General features: G+C 47.9%; 1 protein-coding gene across 2 annotated transcripts in view; it reads left to right on the top strand.

Annotated features, from left to right (window-relative positions):
* The window catches only part of LOC147688996 (ATP-dependent translocase ABCB1-like), a 684,547-nt gene that overhangs the window by 411,543 nt on the left and 253,461 nt on the right, over positions 1-19,543 (top strand). For both annotated transcript variants that reach the window (XM_086941883.1, XM_086941882.1), the window contains exon 15: positions 15,902-16,045. In XM_086941883.1, the coding sequence (XP_086798009.1) occupies positions 15,902-16,045 (144 nt within the window). The remainder of the gene's footprint in view (positions 1-15,901; positions 16,046-19,543) is intronic.

The following is a 19,543-nucleotide window of genomic DNA, read 5'->3' as shown; positions in this document are numbered from 1 at the left end:
CATGTCTAAATGTGACAGAGATTTATGGGGGACAGAATAAAACGTAAAACCTGGTTCATTAGGTCGCTCCAATTGCAAAAGATCAACCAATACAAATGTGGAGATGAGTTTCTGCAGAGCTCCCCTAAATCGATACCTCCCACCGAGAGCCGAACTTGAGTCGCTGTTGGACTTGGCCCTTAAGGAAGGTTCACCCCTAATCTTTTTGCTTTAGATCTGTGATCTGTATGGATGATTTTCTGGTCTGTGCGCACTTTTTCCCTGTGTCCCAGAGTAAAGTGCGTGCATGTAGTTAGGCTGGCCTGTTCTCCCATAGGAATGCATGGGGAATGTATGTGTCCCTGGTAGTTCCTGATGCGTAGGGAGTGCATGCTCGAATTTGGTATGTGCGAGCTCGGGAGAATGAATGCTTCGCAATGGTGTATGTGGCATGTGTGTGTCATGTGTAGAAATGCCACTTCTAGGGCTTGGCATATTACTGTAAAATATGCCTGCCGTGTGATTGGCTGGAGCTGGCTGGTGAGCCTGGCTCCAGGAAGGCTGGATGGGTCTGCCCGGTGGTGAGTGTGAGATTAGCATGTTGATGGCTTGGGAGGAGGGCACCTGGTCCCTGATGGGCCTGGACTTTCCCCACACAATGCTGGCTCCACCCCCTGTAGTGCGACTGATGTCCACAGCCCTGCCAGTGAATGGAATGGGTGGTTGAGCTATCAAGGGTACTTCAAAACCAGCTGCGACTGGTTTTACCCCCACCCTGCACCTACAGACAAAGGGAATTTACTGTATAAGAACGGGCTGTGTCCCCATACAATTGTTCCTTGGTTCTCCTTGTGGATCCTTGCCAGAGGGGGCTGCTGCTGCTGCTTGGGCCAGAAGGACCGCCACTTGGCTGTCTCCCTGCCTGGAGACCCAGTGTGCTAGCTCTGGCCCTGCCTTGCCCCTCTGCCTGCCTCCAGACCCTGCTGGAGCTTTTGCTGTGCCTATACTTCTGAGAGCGCTGCTCTCTTGCCTCTTAGCGCTGTGAGCGCTTTTCCCTGCCTGAGAGCGCTTTATTTTGATTATAGCGCTGGACTTTGCCTTGAGAGCGCTTGGGAGCGCTCCGATTGCCGAGCCGGTGCCAGCCGGCATTTGCCCGCTTAATTGCCGATTTTCGGCATAGCGAGTGCCTACCTCGCTTTATGTCTTAATTGAAAGCTGGTGCCCACCCGGCATTGCCCCGTTGTTATTTTGCTGTTTGAAGCCGGAGCCCACCCAGCATTGCCCCGAGATCACCGCCGCAGCCCAGGAGCACTGAAAACCGTTGCCGGGCCGCTGCCTGGTGCGACCCGGAAGTCCCGCCTCCTGACCCCCAGGGCCCCGCTGCCATTGGCGGCCCCGGCAAGAGTCAGGCAGAGTGCACTGTGACGAGGCCAGGCAGGAGATGAAGGAAGCCGGCTGCCGCGTCCGCGAGGCTCCCCGAGTGAAGAGTCAAGTCAAGTCAAAGAATTTATATAGCGCACTACATACCCAGAGGGTCTCAAGGCGCTTAGGAAGGGGAGGAGGAGCCCCGCGCTGCCCAGCGAAGGTGAGCCAGCAGTGTCCCTGCCCTCGCAGCTACGGGGAGGACCTGGTGAGTGCGGGGGCGGGTCCTTTGGGATTCTTCGAGCGGCCCCAGTTGGCAGAGGGCCGCTCCAATGCTGCAGTATTTCTTGTGGGAGCAGAGAGGCTCCTGGGGCACATTTGTTTGTGAGCCATAGAGGCTCCACCTGCCCGCATTGGTTCTTGCGAGCCCCGAGAGGCTCAGGGCACTTTCTGTTGTCGAGCCCAAGAGGCTCGAGGGGGCATTCATTATTCTTTGAGCCCACGAGGCTCCTGCCCATATTGATTTAGAGCCCTGAGAGAGGCTCTGGGGGCATTTCATTATTTTGAGAGCGCTGAAACTCTAAAGCGCCACATTTGCTTTGCGAGCCCCTGAGAGGCTTCTTGTCCACCTGTGTTCTTGAGCCCACGAGGCTCCAGCGTTTGCCCAGCTGTGATTCACAACTGTCCAGCACTTAGTGGACAGTTGCTACGTTTAGGCTTTGTGTTTGTGCTGCCTGCACAGACCCCCTGGCATTGAGACTCATGGCATTCCGCCCCTTGCGAGGCCAGTTGGCCTGAGGGACAATCCTAGTGTTGTGCTACATGCACCCTGCGCATTGTAAGTTGCTTGCTGATGTGATTCTTGTGCAAATGTTCTAACCTGCACCTCTGACTGTGTTTAATGCCTCATGTGCAATTGTTTATGTCCCATTACCTTTGCTTAGGTGATTGCTTAGGTATTTTATGTTTTTTGTTTAGGTTTTCCTTCCCTTTGCTAAGAGTGACCTGCTTAGGTGATGGTTTTCCTTCCTTAGGTCCTGATGATAAGGTCCTAGTTCCCTGCGTGATTGTCCTACAGTGTTTTAGGGTTGCGTAAGAGGTATTTACTCTTTACCAGTGATTACTGGTTGTGTGCTACATGTACTATTTTGGTGCTAATCATTATATGTTTATGTGCTAAGTGTATACCTACAAGTATTATTTCTAACAAGTGCCTACCCCTGACAGTGGTCCATGTGGCCCTGTCCTGTACATAATCCCTAGTAAATTCTGCCCGTGCCTGTTGGCACATTGTAAAGTTTGTGTGTTATCTAATGTGTTTTTACTATAATACAAAGGCTATTTTTTATATAACCTTGTGTGGAGTTTCCTTTGTGGTGGGCCTTGGGTGTTGTTGCTGGGGTGCGTGTGCAAATACTTAGCTCACATCGCCTCCACGTTTAGCCTTGCTGCTCGCGCCACGTTACCTAGAGGGTGAGCAGGGGTTATCTTGGCGTGTAACTCCCTTGCCCTGACTTAGGAGTGGTGGTCTCTGACTGACTTTGGCGTGAGCCCTGGCCAGCCAGGGATCCTGTTTCTAACATTGGCGGCAAGCGGTGAGGATAAGGATTTGTGTTTGCGCTGTACCACAGTGGCGACAGGCCACAATTCAAAGCTCTACATTTTTAGATAACCACATTTGGGGATTATTGTTTTTTAGGTGAAGTTCAGTTTTGCTTCTCCTGAAAGGTGTCATTTTGTATTTTGTCCAGTACCTTGTTCCCCGCCCTGCTCCCAGAGTTTGGTACCTGTGCCGCTTGTGGTCAGGTTGAGAAAATCAGGGTTGGTAGAAACTGCCTTACCAGTCCGAGGGGAGGGTTGTGTGTGAATGAGTGTGTGTTTACCTGGACAGTGGAGTGCAAGTTCTCTGAGATAGGAATCTTGCTGAATTGTGTTGATTGTATTCTCCTGTTTAGCTCAGACCCCCAGGTTCCCTGTGTCAAACTTTTCTCGAGAACGTCCGCCAAAATGGAGCCAGTTTTTGATCTCTGTGGTCTTTTTAGATACAGTAGGTTAGAGCTGGTCAGATTTTGTGAAAAGGGAGGCATAGAGGTGAGTGAGTTGGATACTCAGTCCCAGCTTAGGGACAGCCTGATCCAATGGCAAAAGGATCAGTGGGATCGTGAGCACAGTGAGAGAGATAGGGCCCGGGCCGCACGCCATGAGGGTGGTGAGTCTGTGGGGAGCCCTGAAGATTCTTATGAAGAATGTGAGTTGGATGGTGATGACAGTGGATGGATGTCAGCAGATAGGGAGGACCCCATAGATAGGGAGTCCCTTGCTGGGTCCAGTGTCAGTACCAGCGCCCCATCCCTTTCCCTGTCCCCAGAAGAGTAGTTGGATAGGAAGGAGGAGAGGGAGCATCAGCTAGCGATGGAACAGCACTGGTTGGAGCATACCAAGCTAGAGGCTGAGAGGGCCTTGTTCAGGGAGAAGGTAGCCCTAGAGAATAGGTTATCCCCTGAGTGCATTTGTAATTGTCTGGATTCCCCAGGGAGGGTGGAGTCCAGTGGTGGCAGCTATTTAAATTTAAATGTAGACAGTCCCACTCCCAGTTCCCCGAGTATGGTTCCTGTTTCCCCAGAGGAGGAGAATAGGTTGAGGTTTAGGAACCGTAGGAAACCGTCTCACCAGAAATGGGGGTATTTTGTGGATGACTGTTCTGATGCAATGTGTGATTGGCTGAGGGCTAACTCGGACAATGAGCTGGACGGTGTGGTGAATATGTTCCTCAAAGAGCAGTTGCTCAGTGTTGTTTGTCCAGAGTTGCGCCAGCACCTGCTGAAGTTGAAGTGTTTTTGTCCTTGGGACCTTGCAGAAGAAGCAGAGCGCTGGGAAGGTGCAAGATGTTCCTTAGCGCCGCTAGTGAATGATTCCAACAATAGTGGGTCAGGTTTTCTCCAACCCAGCGTGGTGGAGGAGGGTGAGAGTAGCCCAGCTAGGTCCCAGTATAGTGAGGAGGGTGTAGGGGCTCACTGCCTGTCTCAGTGGAGCGGGAGTGAGTGTGAGACCAAGAGTCCCCAGATGCCCGAAGCCCTGCCTCAGAGCCTGGATGGTTTCTTTAGGGAACACCAGGGTGGGGACCTATGCTTACCTGTTAGTCCACTTGAGGGAGATCTCCTAGTGTGTGGAGGACCTGGAGCATCCGTAAGCGGCGCTTCTATGGTTGTAGAGTCTAGCAGTACTGCTCCAGTAGGGAGAGTACAGAAGTCCAGTAAAAAGAGTGATTGGGGGATAGGATGTGAGTCCCCAGAAGTCCTGGAGTGCCAGGCAGTGATTCCACCAAAGGTTCTAGACCGGAGGTTGGAGGTCCAGGTTCAGGGTTTGCCTGACCTGAAGGGTGGGAATACTGTAATCAGTGTCCTGACCAGTTCTTTCTCCAGAGGTACCTCCCCGGTTGGGAGGGAGAAGGACTCTGGAAGGGGGTGCAGAGGGTGGGAGAGCCCACCTCTGACCCCGGTACCACCTGAGGGGTTAAACCCTAGGTTGGGAGAATGGTGTTTAGGGGGTACCCCTCGCAGAAGGAGGAGGAACCCTAGGAGAAGAGGTAAAGGGAGGAGAGCCTTCCCTGAGACTCCTGGTCCACCTAAGGTTGTAGACCCTAGGCTGGAGAACCAGTGGCAGTCTAGCCCTGTCTTGCAGACAGGAAGAGTGGAAGATGGCTATTATGTGCCAGGGGTTACTACCCCCCACTTTGTGAGTAGGCAGGAGCCAGTGGCACCTGGGTGGCCTAGGGCCTGGTCCTCGCCGAGGGCAGCTGGAGAGTACCAGTGGGGTAGTCCAGTTAGTCCCTACCATAGTTTTAGAAAGAACCCCAGGGGTTCACTATGGCGTAAAACAGGAGGGTGTCCCTGCAGTTGCGGGCCCGCGTCCGTGTTTTATCGCCCCAAGCAGGGAAGTCCATCATGGTGGTGATTGGTCTGCCCTGCGTTTTGGCTGGAAGGGGGTTGTGTTGGACTTGGCCCTTAAGGCAGGTTCACCCCTAATCTTTTTGCTTTAGATCTGTGATCTGTATGGATGATTTTCTGATCTGTGCGCGCTTTTTCCCTGTGTCCCAGAGTAAAGTGCGTGCATGTAGTTAGGCTGCCTGCTCTCCCATAGGAATGCATGGGGAATGTCTGTGTCCCTGGTCGTTTCTGATGCATAGGGAGTGCATGCTCGAATTTGGTATGTGCGAGCTCGGGAGAATGAATGCTTCGCAATGGTGTATGTGGCATGTGTGTGTCATGTGTAGAAATGCCACTTCTAGGGCTTGGCATATTACTGTAAAATATGCCTGCCGTGTGATTGGCTGGAGCTGGCTGGTGAGCCTGGCTCCAGGAAGGCTGGATGGGTCTGCCCGGTGGTGAGTGTGAGATTAGCATGTTGATGGCTTGGGAGGAGGGCACCTGGTCCCTGATGGGCCTGGACTTTCCCCACACAATGCTGGCTCCACCCCCTGTAGTGCGACTGATGTCCCTAGCCCTCCAGTGAATGGAATGGGTGGTTGAGCTATCAAGGGTACTTCAAAACCAGCTGCGACTGGTTTTCCCCCACCCTGCACCTACAGACAAAGGGAATTTACTGTATAAGAACGGGCTGTGTCCCCATACAATTGTTCCTTGGTTCTTCTTGTGGATCCTTGCCAGAGGGGGCTGCTGCTACTGCTTGGGCCAGAAGGACCGCCACTTGGCTGTCTCCCTGCCTGGAGACCCAGTGTGCTGGCTCTGGCCCTGCCTTGCCCCTCTGCCTGCCTCCAGACCCTGCTGGAGCTTTTGCTGTGCCTATACTTCTGAGAGCGCTGTTCTCTTGCCTCTTAGCGATGTGAGCGCTTTTCCCTGCCTGAGAGCGCTTTATTTTGATTATAGCGCTGGACTTTGCCTTGAGATCGCTTGGGAGCGCTCCGATTGCCGAGCGGGTGCCACCCGGCATTTGCCTGCTTAATTGCCGATTTTCGGCATAGCGAGTGTCTACCTCGCTTTATGTCTTAATTGAAAGCCGGTGCCTACCCGGCATTACCCCGTTGTTATTTTGCTGTTTGAAGCCGGAGCCCACTCGGCATTGCCCCGGGATCACCGCCGCAGCCCAGTAGCACTGAAAACCGTTGCCGGGCCGCTGCCTGGTGCGACCCGGAAGTCCCGCCTTCTGACCCCCAGGGCCGCGCTGCCATTGGTGGCCCCGGCGGAAGTCAGGCAGAGTGCACCGTGACGAGGCCAGGCGTGAAACGAAGGAAGCCGGCTGCCGCGTCCGCAAGGCTCCCCGAGTGAAGAGGAGCCCCGCGCTGCCCAGCGAAGGTGAGCCAGCAGTGTCTCTGCCCTCGCAGCTCCAGCGAAGACCCGGTGAGTGCGGGGGCGGGTCCTTTGGGATTCTTCGAGCGGCCCCAGTTGGCAGAGGGCCGCTTCAACGCTGCAGCATTTCTTGTGGGAGCAGAGAGGCTCCTGGGGCACATTTGTTTGTGAGCCATAGAGGCTCCACCCGCCCGCATTGGTTCTTGCGAGCCCCAAGAGGCTCAGGGCACTTTCTGTTGTCGAGCCCAAGAGGCTCGAGGGGGCATTTATTATTCTTTGAGCCCACGAGGCTCCTGCCCATATTGATTTAGAGCCCTGAGAGAGGCTCTGGGGGCATTTCATTATTTTAAGAGCGCTGAAACTCTAAGGCGCCACAATTGCTTTGCGAGCCCCTGAGAGGCTCCTTGTCCACCTGTGTTCTTGAGCCCACGAGGCTCCAACGTTTGCCCAGCTGTGATTCACAACTGTCCAGCACTTAGTGGACAGTTGCTACGTTTAGGCTTTGTGTTTGTGCTGCCTGCACAGACCCCCTGACATTGAGACTCAGGGCATTCCGCCCCTTGCGAGGTCAGTTGGCCTGAGGGACAATCCTAGTGTTTTGCTACATGCACCCTGCGCATTGTAAGTTGCTTGCTGATGTGATTCTTGCGCAAATGTTCTAACCTGCACCTCTGACTGTGTTTAATGCCTCATGTGCAATTGTTTATGTCCCATTACCTTTGCTGAGGTGATTGCTTAGGTATTTTATGTTTTATGTTTAGGTTTTCCTTCCCTTTGCTAAGAGTGACCTGCTTAGGTGATGGTTTTCCTTCCTTAGGTCCTGATGATAAGGTCTTAGTTCCCTGCGTGATTGTCCTACAGTGTTTTAGGGTTGCGTAGGAGGTATTTACTCTTTACCAGTGATTACTGGTTGTGTGCTACATGTACTATTGTGGTGCTAATCATTATATGTTTATGTGCTAAGTGTATACCTACAAGTATTATTTCTAACAAGTGCCTACCCCTGACAGTGGTCCATGTGGCCCTGTCCTGTACATAATCCCTTGTAAATTCTGCCCGTGCCTGTTGGCACATTGTAAAGTTTGTATGTTATCTAATGTGTTTTTACTATAATACAAAGGCTATTTTTTATATAACATTGTGTGGAGTTTCCTTGGTGGTGGGCCTTGGGTGTTGTTGCTGGGGTGCGTGCCCAAATACTTAGCTCACATCGCCTCCAAGTTTAGCCTTGCTGCTCGCGCCACGTTACCTAGAGGGTGAGCAGGGGTAATCTTGGCGTGTAACTTCCTTGCCCTGACTTAAGAGTGGTGGTCTCTGACTGACTTTGGCGTGAGCCCTGGCCAGCCAGGGATCCCGTTTCTAACAGTCGCGCTGGGCCTTAGAGGTAGAGTCTCTATTGGGGGATAAAGTCACGTTAAAATTGTCTCCAACAATAAGGGGTGGTGGCCAAAAATGAAGCTCAGTCAACAAAAAGTCTAAGATCAGTGGGTCATCAGTGTTTGGCCCATAGACCACACAAATGGTAAACAGATGCTATAATTGTGGATAGCTGCCCGCAGCCATCGCCCCTGAATCCACCCTTTGACATAAAGCCATGTGTTTTGATCTGTAGAAAAAGAACAGATTATCATTGTTTCGTGCAATAGTTCTTTATGTATATAGAGGAGAGCCCTCTGTCTATTCACTGCACGCACTATTCTACTGTGTTTTGGTTGCACCCATCACCCTTGTGCACCGTGTCATGCCGGACCAATGTACCTCCACCTCATAACAGTACCATAGCCATTTCAGTGTCATGCTGCTGTCACAGTAGAGGCGTCTTTATGCAGATTAATTCTCACGTGATTTGTGTTTATGCCAGACCATGTTTTCCTTATCTGCATAGTGCACACGTTTATTCCCAAAAATCAGTGCCCTTTGGAGAGCACAGGCCGATGAACCCCCTACTCACACTCTTTTGTCATGGTAACTTAGAGGGAAAAAACAAGTCTATCATGCATCAGTGCCGAACCCAACCAAAGACAGTCAAAGCAATTATCCCTCACTAACAAGTGCTTGGAGTCCACCTGGCTTCTGCACCTATTTCTATCTCTCTCTTCTCCTGAATGGATAACTCAAATTTAAATTTTGAGTTATTTTAAACGCCCCTCTCCTCGCCAGGAAAAGTTGACTATCCATAATGAACACTTCCCTCCCTCTCTTTGTTAGTCACCAATTATTTTTAGCCTAAGAAAAATGCCAAGGTGCATCTGGCTCCAGTCCTAACTGGTAGACGGACACACACACTTTTGTTTCCGAGCATGGAACAAGACCCTGTTTGAAGTACATGTGTGGGTCTCGGCCCCCCCGTAACTAACGGAATCCTACAGATAACAGACAGCTCTGAACACTGAAAACTGAGGAGTCCTCAGTGGTGTGATTTGCGTGGATGCCACTACGTTTGTTTACTCAGAATTTCACTGAATATTGGAAACAAAAATATATTTTTTCAGATTTCTGTGAAGAAAAATTGCAGATTTTGTATGTAACAGCAAACTCCCACAACCCAGGGCTTTCCCTGTTCCACAAGTAAATTAGAACCTCACCGGTGGGTTGGCCCAGTATAATTGAGAGAACAAGAAAAAATTGTGACCATATAAAGTTAATATATTGTCAATCTGGTCTTCACATACTCACTTTGGCCTTTTTCCTGCCTGGTGCAATAAGCTCAAATTAACAAGTAGGCTTTTGCTTTTATTGGGACAAGTGTTGGGACGTTGGATGGCTGGACTGTAGCTGTTTACTAGAAGCTTTGTAGTTTTCCTGCAAGAAAACTGAAGAAAATTAATTTTTTACTCAAACGTTGACATCGACATGGATTTTTGATTAATTACATTTGTTAAAATTCATGCACGCCACCTCACTGTGATTTATTTCCTCGTTGTCTTTATTTCTCAGAAGTGACGGGTTTTGTAGGTTCCCCTGAATATGAGCCAAAAAGCACACCAAAACTGTGGCTATTCCCTGTCTGAAGCTTCCTTCATCAAATACATTCCCTAGTATCTAGTTTTGGTTCCCTAATTAAAATGATGGAAAACTCATCATGTCTGATAACCCCACACTCAGAAGAACTAGTGGAACACTGATTTTGAAGGACAGGGGCAAAATGTACCAAAGAAATGAGGTAATGAACACACAGTCAAAAGCACTCAGATTTCAGCCTCTTGCTCCTTGCTCCTTTTCATGTGTCCGTGAAAATTCTGTACTCACCAACGAATGGAGTGATGCAACATGGATCCCCAAAACAGAATGGGAGTCCTGACAACAACAAAAGACTACAAATAATCTTCGGTGCAACCTGCTTCCTTACCAGACTGGGACTTGGCCACCAGCGTCAGAATAACATATAATCTGCAGCTCTGTGTGCCGTTCGGTCTGCTATATCCAGGTTTCATGTCACCACGCACGACCGTGCGTCGGACGTCAGGATACCAGGGTGCTGATGGGAAATATAGTTCCCTAGCTTCCGGGATGGTTCTTCTGCACGGAGACTTTCTGTGGACATTGCTGATGTTGCCTGACAGAATGGCAGTTCACACTGCACTCCCCCACTTTCGGAACTCCGCAGAGTTTTTTTGTCACTTCACAGAGTTCTGTGTATCAAAACTCTGCGAACAACGCCCAGGCTTGGTAAATGTTAAATATATGTATATAGTTGTTGCAAAGAATCTGTAAATCTTACAAATGTGTATAGTTGTTGTAGATTTCAATGCACCTCGGAGTAATACTGTCACCAGAAGACAGGTGGCCTAAACTAGCATTTCTCTTGCGGTTGCTTTCCAAATTCCAAAATGTGAAGCTGCCTGTTGATTGCACTGGGCACTGAAAATCCATAGAAACCACACACATCTTATATGGTCACTCTCAGACCACCAAAAGGAACAAACTTAGGGATCACACATGGAATTGATATATTGCTGCATGAGGGGAAATGGAATGAATTACCATATTTTGGGAAATATATTTCCAATATTTGACAAATGTCATGTTCAGTACAATCATATGGCCAGCCAATTAAAGAAAGGGAGCTCTGGCACTCAGCAAAAAAAAAAAACATACAATGTGTATATGTTCCAAATATATGTTTGCAATGTGTCCAGACAGACCCATGGTGCTACATGCAACCAATCAGGATTTCGCTTGCACTTGCTTCTCCAATTTCCAAGTGCACTCTGCCCATTTTTTTGCCTGTAGGCTCCTTGAACATATGGAAAACCCATATATATTTGCTACTCACACATTTAGGAGATAAAGGGGAGCAAAGTTGGGGTAGAGACTGGAGGGAATTGCCATGTTTAGAAAACAAAATGCTAAACATTTGACCAATGTCATGTTCAGCATGACCCCTAACTCAGTGAATCAGGGTGATGAGTTCAAGCCTCAGCCAGGCCCGCAAGTGCGAAAGGTTCGCTCTTCTGTACGTAAAAGTCCTCAGACTATTTAAGAAATTGGCACAGAAACTGGAAATACAAAGACAAAGTTTAATAAACCTTTAAAGGTGGTACTACAACCAACACAACACCCTTCAGTATTGTACAAGGTAGCACAAAGAACTCGGACACGCGGTCCCCTTTTATACACAAAAGAAAGGGCTCATAAGTGGGCGGTTACAGCTCAAAAGTATAATTTACATCCATATATGGACATTTCTTGAACATGATCAATACATGGGTGGAGTTAACGGTTCATGAAGCCCCCCCTCCCGAATGCACATTCAAATCCCCTCTAAGCAGAAACAGATGTTACACGTACTGAGCATGCGCTAGATAGGCTGGAACTATTTATAGCCAGTTGCTGGGCAAACTCCAGGGGTGACGGTCAGTGAGGTAGGACTTGACTCGTGGCGAGCACATGGCACGATGTGGCCTACAAGATGGAGGCCAGAAAACAAAATGGAGTCTGGCCGTAGATACAAGAAAAAGTGGAAAACTACACTGAAGACACAAAAATATGTCTTCAGCGAATGCTTAACATTATCGCTGTTTTATTTACAACAAGGGGGATAAAGCCCTAGCACACAGCAGTAGAAACCTTAGGATGAGTTGATAATTAAAATTGATGATTGTGATAAGATTCCAAACCGCCCAATGGAGATACCAGGTGAGAGGAAGACAGGTAACCTAAACTGGAATAATTGGTTAATTTCCAAATTTCCATAAAGCACATAATTTAGGGCCTAATTACGTCTGATCGCCATCTCTTCGGAAACGGGACTGCCCGACTAGCTTTGGGTGATCCCGTAACTGGTATTGCGATACAACCGCCTTCAAGCCAGTTTATATTTTGTATTGCGGCATGTGATGTAGGCTGAGGCACACACCGCAGTACAAAATATACACTCTGAACATATCCCTGCACTATGTGGCAGGCACCACCTTGAAGTGCCTGACACATGGTACAGGGATATTTAGGCCCATGTCGGAGGGCCAGGGGGTAAGGGGGACCCTCTGCATGGCCCCCAATGTCCCTTTCCTCCTGCCTTTTCATGGTGGGTAAACCACCATGAAACAGCCGGCGGGAAGGGACATTGTAATTCCTAAGGCAGTGTCTAGCAGGCACCTCCACCATTTTAGGGATAGCCGTCACTCCAGCGGTCTGACGGGTTCCATGAGCTTGTTGGATCTATTACAGACAGTCTTTCCAACCGTCAACAATCCGCTTACCATCATAATGCTGCGGCCGGTAATGCAGGGTCCGAAGGTGGTGGGATGACCAGGTCGGGCTGACGGCAGCGGTCCCACTGCCATCGTAATGAGTCCCTACGTTTTTTATCTGCGTGCCTGTTGAACCCATAAAAATCCATACATGTTGGGTAACCTCATGCTCAAGAAACCTAGAGGGGCAAATACGCTGGTGAAACTTTGGCAGGGCTATGTTCCTGTGTGAGGGAGACCCCATGTTATAGAAACAAAAGTTCAAAGTCTGACAACTGTACTGCTTGTTCAACCATCTGGACTGAGAGATAGGGAGCTCTGCTTTGCACCATTACTAACTTTATGTCAAACAGAACTGGAAATATGTCGGTTTTTTGCTTTCCATATCTTCCTGAGTTTGATATCTGGCATGAAAAGGAAGAATGCGTCATAGGCAGTAATTTTAAAACAATGTAATACTCTGCCCCGATATTGCATAATTTACTATGCAAACCATTGCAACAAGAGCACTGTGTTTTTTACAATTTTTTTAAATGGTTGTTTTAACCGCATAAACGCGGTGCAGATTTCCGCGGTGCGCTGAAGATTTTAAAAACCTGCGGTTCATGACGAGCTCAGCTCGTCATGAGCGTACGAGAGGTGTACCTCATGACGAGCTGAGCTCGTCATAAGTGTCAAAGGGGTAAACTTTTACACATGAACGTATCTCTTTTTTTTTTTGAAAACTTTTATTGTGCATAGTAAGCGTACAAATACGGGCCCACAACCATACAGGCCGGCCTCGAAAGCAGTCAGTAGCACAAAAAGTAATAATAGATCAACCCAGCAGTCCCAAAGAAAACCCATGCGATAAGTGTCCAAAACGTGACTCAAATAACGCGGGACCGCTAGGCACAGGAGAAATTAGGTTAATTTTTTTAAAGTTTTGTAGATAAGAAGGATCAGATGCATTCAATCCACCGAAAGCAAATGGCAGGCAACGAACCAGCGAGTTAGCAGCAAAACGAGGGAAAGAAATTAAAAGCAGCAAAGGATAATAATCATCAGGATAGTTGCACAATAAAACAGTACATGTTGGCCATCGCCCGCCCCACGGACTCAGTACACCCAAATCCACGAAAGTGACAGTATCAACAACGGAGAGAATAGGTATCACTACCCCGAAGCACCTGACTGACCTAAAGGAAAGAAAAAAGAAAAAGGAACCAAGAAGAGACGAGAGAAATAAGGCCCATAGAAACTGAAACTTAAACAAAATCCCTACCCCCAACCCCCCACCCTGCACGTATGCGGAGGCTACGCCCTACCCCCCCCCCTAGCAGCGTGCCTGTCGCCCACAAACCGAACCCGAAATTTAGAACAGAAAAGGGAAGAAGAGAAGATAAAGAAAAAAAACATAATACACATAAGACCGGAGGAGGGCCAGCGGATATTCCCAAAACTACCATCACGTAACACTCCAGCCGCCCGATCCCAGACCCCGCGACCAATACAATACCCATGTTCGATATCCCCGGCAGTCCATCAGTGTCCCAGCAGTACAAGTGAAAACAGTCCTAAAATGATGGGAGGCACACTCAACCCTGGCCCCTGCGATGCGAAGCAGCGACATAGTCCAGCCTCATGGTAGACATCTTGAAGGAGGCGAGCGAGCCAAGTATCCAGATCCGAGTGGGAGGACGACCAGTAAAGTCCATCCGATACACAGCCATGTAGATATCAATGGTACAAGAAGGGACAGTGTACAACAAAGATCCTCCAGAATTGACAAGCCCAGTCAATAGGAGCCGCGTCAGGATGGGGAAGCAAGTCATGCCGGGGACCTCAGGAGGGGCAGCTAGACCTGGCGCCCGGCTGCTTGGCTCCAGCCACATCGCATCTCCAGAAACTTTAGTTCACCCCAAGGATAGTACAGCCGGCACCTCAACAATAGTAGGATCTCGCACCCTCAGTGTGTCGATAGCAGCCTGAGAGGAGGAACAACAGAAGGCAGAAGCAGAGTGTGGCAGAGTGTCCTGCTCCCGGAGGCATCAATGATCAAGCAATGGTGCCGCAGGTGAAATCACATCTAGCCGGTCTCCCAATACACGGGCAGCAGTGCGTAGAGCCGCTCTCAGAGTAACTAGGGTGCCCAAAACGTCACCGATCAGCACTGGTGCATCGGGGAGAGAGGATTCAGCAGTCCTCTGCACGCAAGGCGAACAAATGCAGCACTGTCCCATAGGCCGTCCACCATCACCATTCGCAGTCAGCTGGGCACCGCGCAGACACGAGCCATGGCACAACCAGGCTTGAGGCACAGGGGAAGCACACTCCATGTGCACAAAGTATCAGCGTGATGTAGGCAGACAGCAGTGTCTTCGGTAGCAGCCCAGGGTCCGCTGTCCCAGGAAAGGAGAGCAGGCTGTAAGATGGCGCCCAGCCCAGCTCGTTGAGAGACAAAGTATCCAGCAAAGTTGTCTCCGGGTGAAGGACACGATACAATGTGTTCCCCCGCATCGGCGGCGTGCGAGCCCATGAAGCGATGAAGGAGGTTGCAGGGAGCAGGACGAGCTTTACGCCGCCGTGTTCGATCCGCCGGTAATGGTGGCTGTTATTATGAGCAGGGCCGGCCCCAGTCCGAGAACAAAGACCCGGCCACAGCCGCGCAGCGCCAGGAGGAGGCGGAGACGTTCCGGTATTCTCACTACCGGGATCGAGCAAGAAAACACACCAATAGATCCGGGGTCGCCTCCCGGTTCCGCCGACGTTACTCAATAGCAGGATAGGCAACAGGATAGAACGGAAAACGGGAGAAAGGCGAGAGGGTCGGCGGAGCCGAGGGATCAGGCGACCATCATGGTTGCCGGTTAGGCTCCTGATGAACGTATCTCTTAACATATTTTTTAAAATATTATTGCACTCTATGTTGTAACAGTTTTTATTAACTATACAATAAAATAATTTATTTCATTACTATGCAAACTGCATTCCCAAGGGAACCCATGCATATTTATTATTGCTAGATTTAATACATTCATGGCAACATACCTTTAGCTTGAGTTCTGGTAATTATGTTTGTTATTTTAGAACTGCAACAAAATATTGATAACATTTGTTACAAGAAACTATCACCACATTTTTCAATATATTATCTGGGTGTAATGAGATTCTGATGCCGGTTTATATAGTTTTGAATGTGCTAAATAAATCTCTTAATATCTTCATCTAAAAAGAAATTAGTCTTTATCATATAATGATAATAAGAGAACTGCATTTTATCTACTAGTGCATACCAACTGAAAAGGCATAGTAACATTACTTTGGGTTTTAACCTCTGGATACATACAGAAGGCTAATTGAACGCCAACATTTCCCTTTGATTAACAGTAGTGAATCACTCTAATGTGTCTGTGAGCCTGACAGAATTTGTATTTACATTTATGAGACACCTTTTGTTTTGTTCCTTTTGAGTGACAGGTATCATAGTGGCATAGAACTGCATTGTGCATTAATAAAACTGTTGAAAATATGTTTACTTGTAAAGTTTAAATGTATGTTCTACATTTTGTCTTGTTACAGGACGATCTTCCAGAGGTGCCATTTACCAAGATTCTTCGCTGGAACAAGCCAGAATGGTTTTACCTTATTTTGTGTGTGATAGCTTCTGCTATTGCTGGGGGTATTTGGCCTACGTTTTCTGTGATGTTTGGAAAGATCATTGGGGTATGTGTACAACATATAATTATTTATGTATTTGAAAGTTTTATAGAGTGTGAACCAGACCTGTGAGGGTATCAAAGCGCTTTACAGGATTGACAGGTTGTAAAATCATTCATAGGATGGGTGTATACAATTGGGATGGGAACAGGTAGATGACATCAGTGATGTAATTTGAGATGTCATCAGTGATGACCATGTCATGAGTGATGTAATTTGTGACATCATCAGCAGTGGATTGCGGTTGAGCGAAATATAGTTAGTAAAACTAACTATATAGGAGCAATTTCCATGGTTTTGTATGAGTGAAATGTCCAGCTAACTATAACACCCTTAAAACTTATAGTTTTTTTAGTGAATTTCAAAGGTTTTTTAAATGCTAATTCCTAACTATATAAGGCCTGAAACCTATGAATTTTTCAGTGAATTTCAAAGGTCTTTTAAATGCTAATTCCTAACTATATAAGGCCTGAAACCTATGGTTTTTTCTGTGAATTTCAATGGTTTTTTAAATGCTAATTTCTGACTATATCAGGCCTGAAACCTATGGTTTTTTCATTGAATTTCGAAGGTTTTTTAAATGACAATTTTTAAATGTATTAATTGTTATTTTTTTTATACTGATTTACTACATTTTTTGCAGGCAGGTGTTTAGAGGGCATGCACCATTTTTATAACACTCTGCAGCGCAGCTCCATGTCGCTTACTGGAGATACCTGTTGGACTAGTTCCCTCTAGGGGACCTCTGTATTGAACAGGAATTAATTCCCCAACTTAAACTGTGCAAATGCGCCCTGTAGAGTGTTCTAAATTGGGGGATTAAGTTCCCTTGCATACTGGGGGTCCCTGGGGGCCAACTAGCCCACCATGAGCCTCCATTATGCGCCAGTGGCTGCTTTGCTTTCCCCGGGGGCGGCGGTCCCCGGGGCAGTGTAGGGGGCGATTGGGGCCCCCCCACACTTCTTTATCACTATGCCCCCATGGTTTTGTCCCCCGGGGGGGTAATTTGAGGAAAAATACTGGGTTTAAAAAAGAAATGTGGCCTTGGGGGTCCTTGAGGGACCACCTAGGCAGGCCTAGGAGGTCAGGGTGTTTCTACCCTGCCCCCTTTTTGTGCTCTACACGTTTGTTTTTCTGCTTTCTTGTGCCTCGGTCTACCGAGGCACAAGAAAAAAAAAAGGGGGCAGGGTAGAAGCATCCTGACCCCCTAGGCCTGCTCAGGGGGTCCCACAAGGACCCCCAAGGCCCCCCCCAAAAATTCTTTTTTTTAAAAAAATCGTGGGGTGCGCGTACGGTGCGCGTTCCCCGCGATTTAAAAAAAGAAAAAAAATTGCCTTGGGGGTCCCTGTGGGGCCCCCTGAGCAGGCCTAGGGGGTCAGGGTGCTTCTACCCCGCCCTTTTTTAGGTTTTACACGTTTGTTTTTCTGCTTTCTTGTGCCTCAGTCTACCGAGGCACAAGATGGCTGCCATCAATTTCTGTTTTGGAGTGTTGACAGACATTGGCAGCCAATCAGCATGCAGCTCGTGCACGGGAAGGTGCGCGCATGGTGCGCGCACGGTGCGCGCAGAGTTCGCGCTTATAGATATATATATTTTTACTCTTTTGATTTTCTCAGGAACTACTGGAGGGATTTACACCATTTGAGCAAAAGGGTGATCCGCGAATCATACTCTACCGTTTTGCCAAATTTGGTGTAATTCCGTTCAGCGGTTAGGGCTGTAGCCATGTCTAAAGGTCCTATGGAAATTAACATGGGGAAAACACGTTTTGGGACCCCCCTTTTTTCTCTGCCCCGCTTGACGAATCTACCCGAGACTTTCAGGGAAGAAGCGGAGCAGAACAGGCCATCTTCTTTGAGAAATTCGCGAAGATTCAACAACCGGCGCCAAAGTTATTTCCAATAGAATGTTGCGGATTTCCTATGGAAACTAGGTCCTAACTATATATACCTACTGGCGACCGCCAGTAGGTAATGTATATATATATATATATATATTCACTGAAAAAACCATAGGTTTCAGGTCATATATAGTTAGGTATTAGCATTTAAAAAAACGTGCAAATTCACTGAAAAAAACATAGGTTTCAGGTCATATATCGTTATGAATTAGCATTTAAAAAACCATTGAAATTGCTCCTATATAGTTATTTGTACTGCACTGATGACATCACTGATGACATCATCCTGTGACTATGTGTTTCTGTAAAGTTTAAATATGTTTTACATATTGAAGAATGAGAGGATGTATAAGTGTCTGGATGAAAGATTTAGTAGGTACATGACTGAATGTATGAGTGAGTGCTTAAATGTGTCTTACTGAATGCATGGGTTAGTGACTAAACTGTCTGAATGTGTGCAACAGTATGTCTGTTGTTGTGTATGCCCCTGCATGTGTTGATCAGTAGATATATGAGTGGCTATATGTGTTATTGATTGGTTGCCCGAGTATTTGTATGGGAGACTGAGTGTGTGTGTGGGTAGCTGGCATTTATAAATGACTATGCATAAGAGCCACTGATTGTGTGAGTTGCTGTATGGATCATTGTGTACTTGTATCAGTAATTGTATAACAAAGTATGTGTTACTACCCCTTAAAAGATGGATTGCTTTTGTGTTTGATTATTGACAATGCTGAGAGTTCCTGCCACTAGTGCCAAGATGCCTATTTCTGGGTCTAGGCATGCTTCATAAACCTTTTAACATAACATAACATTGCACAGTGGCGGTTCCAATGGCGATGCAGTATGTGGCGGCATTTGAGTCTTTTTAACTGGTCTAATCCTCACAACAAAGGGGATGTGCCAGTACTGCTGGACCCACAGAAACTGGCAGAGCACCTTAAGCCCCCTTCCAAGGATGCAGGACTGGGCTTTGATCATTTGGCAGGGTAGACTCACTGATGACTGAGTCCAGGTGCAGATGCAAGGTTGTTGGCAGCCTGTTATATCCCTGAGTCTTCAGATCAGGAGACTTGAAAATAGCCATTGGAGTCCCACTGGGTTCAAGTGATGAAGGTCCAGTTTTTCTCACCAGGCAAGAGAGCAGCAGGTCAGCACAGCCAAGCAGGAGTCTATCATAGTAGAAGTCCAGCAGAGTAGCAATCCTTGTAGAAGCACAGCAGTCCGTTTCCTAGAATAGTATCCACAGGTCTAAAAGTGTACTGAAGTTGTGGTGTCTGAGGCCCTTCTTTTATATACAGTTCTGTCTTTTTAAGTGGTGAGAAGCTTCTAGAAGCATAACTTTGAAGTGCAAAGATGCCCTGCCTTCCTGGCCCTGGCTCCAGACTTACTTTTAGGGGATATACAACCCTTTGTGTGGAGACAGAACACAGCTTTTTCAAGTGTAAATGAGGCTGTGCCCAGCTCCTTCCTCCCACCCAAGGATCCCAGGTCTAACAACACTACAGTAAAAAAAAAGAATGTGCATGGATGCATAATTTAATAACTTTGGCACCATCTCGGATTGGTGTCACTACAACGCAGGCTATTACAACGCCTGCCGT

This window comes from Lissotriton vulgaris, chromosome 10 (genome assembly GCF_964263255.1).
Source record: "Lissotriton vulgaris chromosome 10, aLisVul1.2, whole genome shotgun sequence".
In the NCBI taxonomy this organism is placed as follows: Eukaryota; Metazoa; Chordata; class Amphibia; order Caudata; family Salamandridae; genus Lissotriton; species Lissotriton vulgaris.
This window is presented reverse-complemented; position numbering and strand designations above follow the sequence as displayed.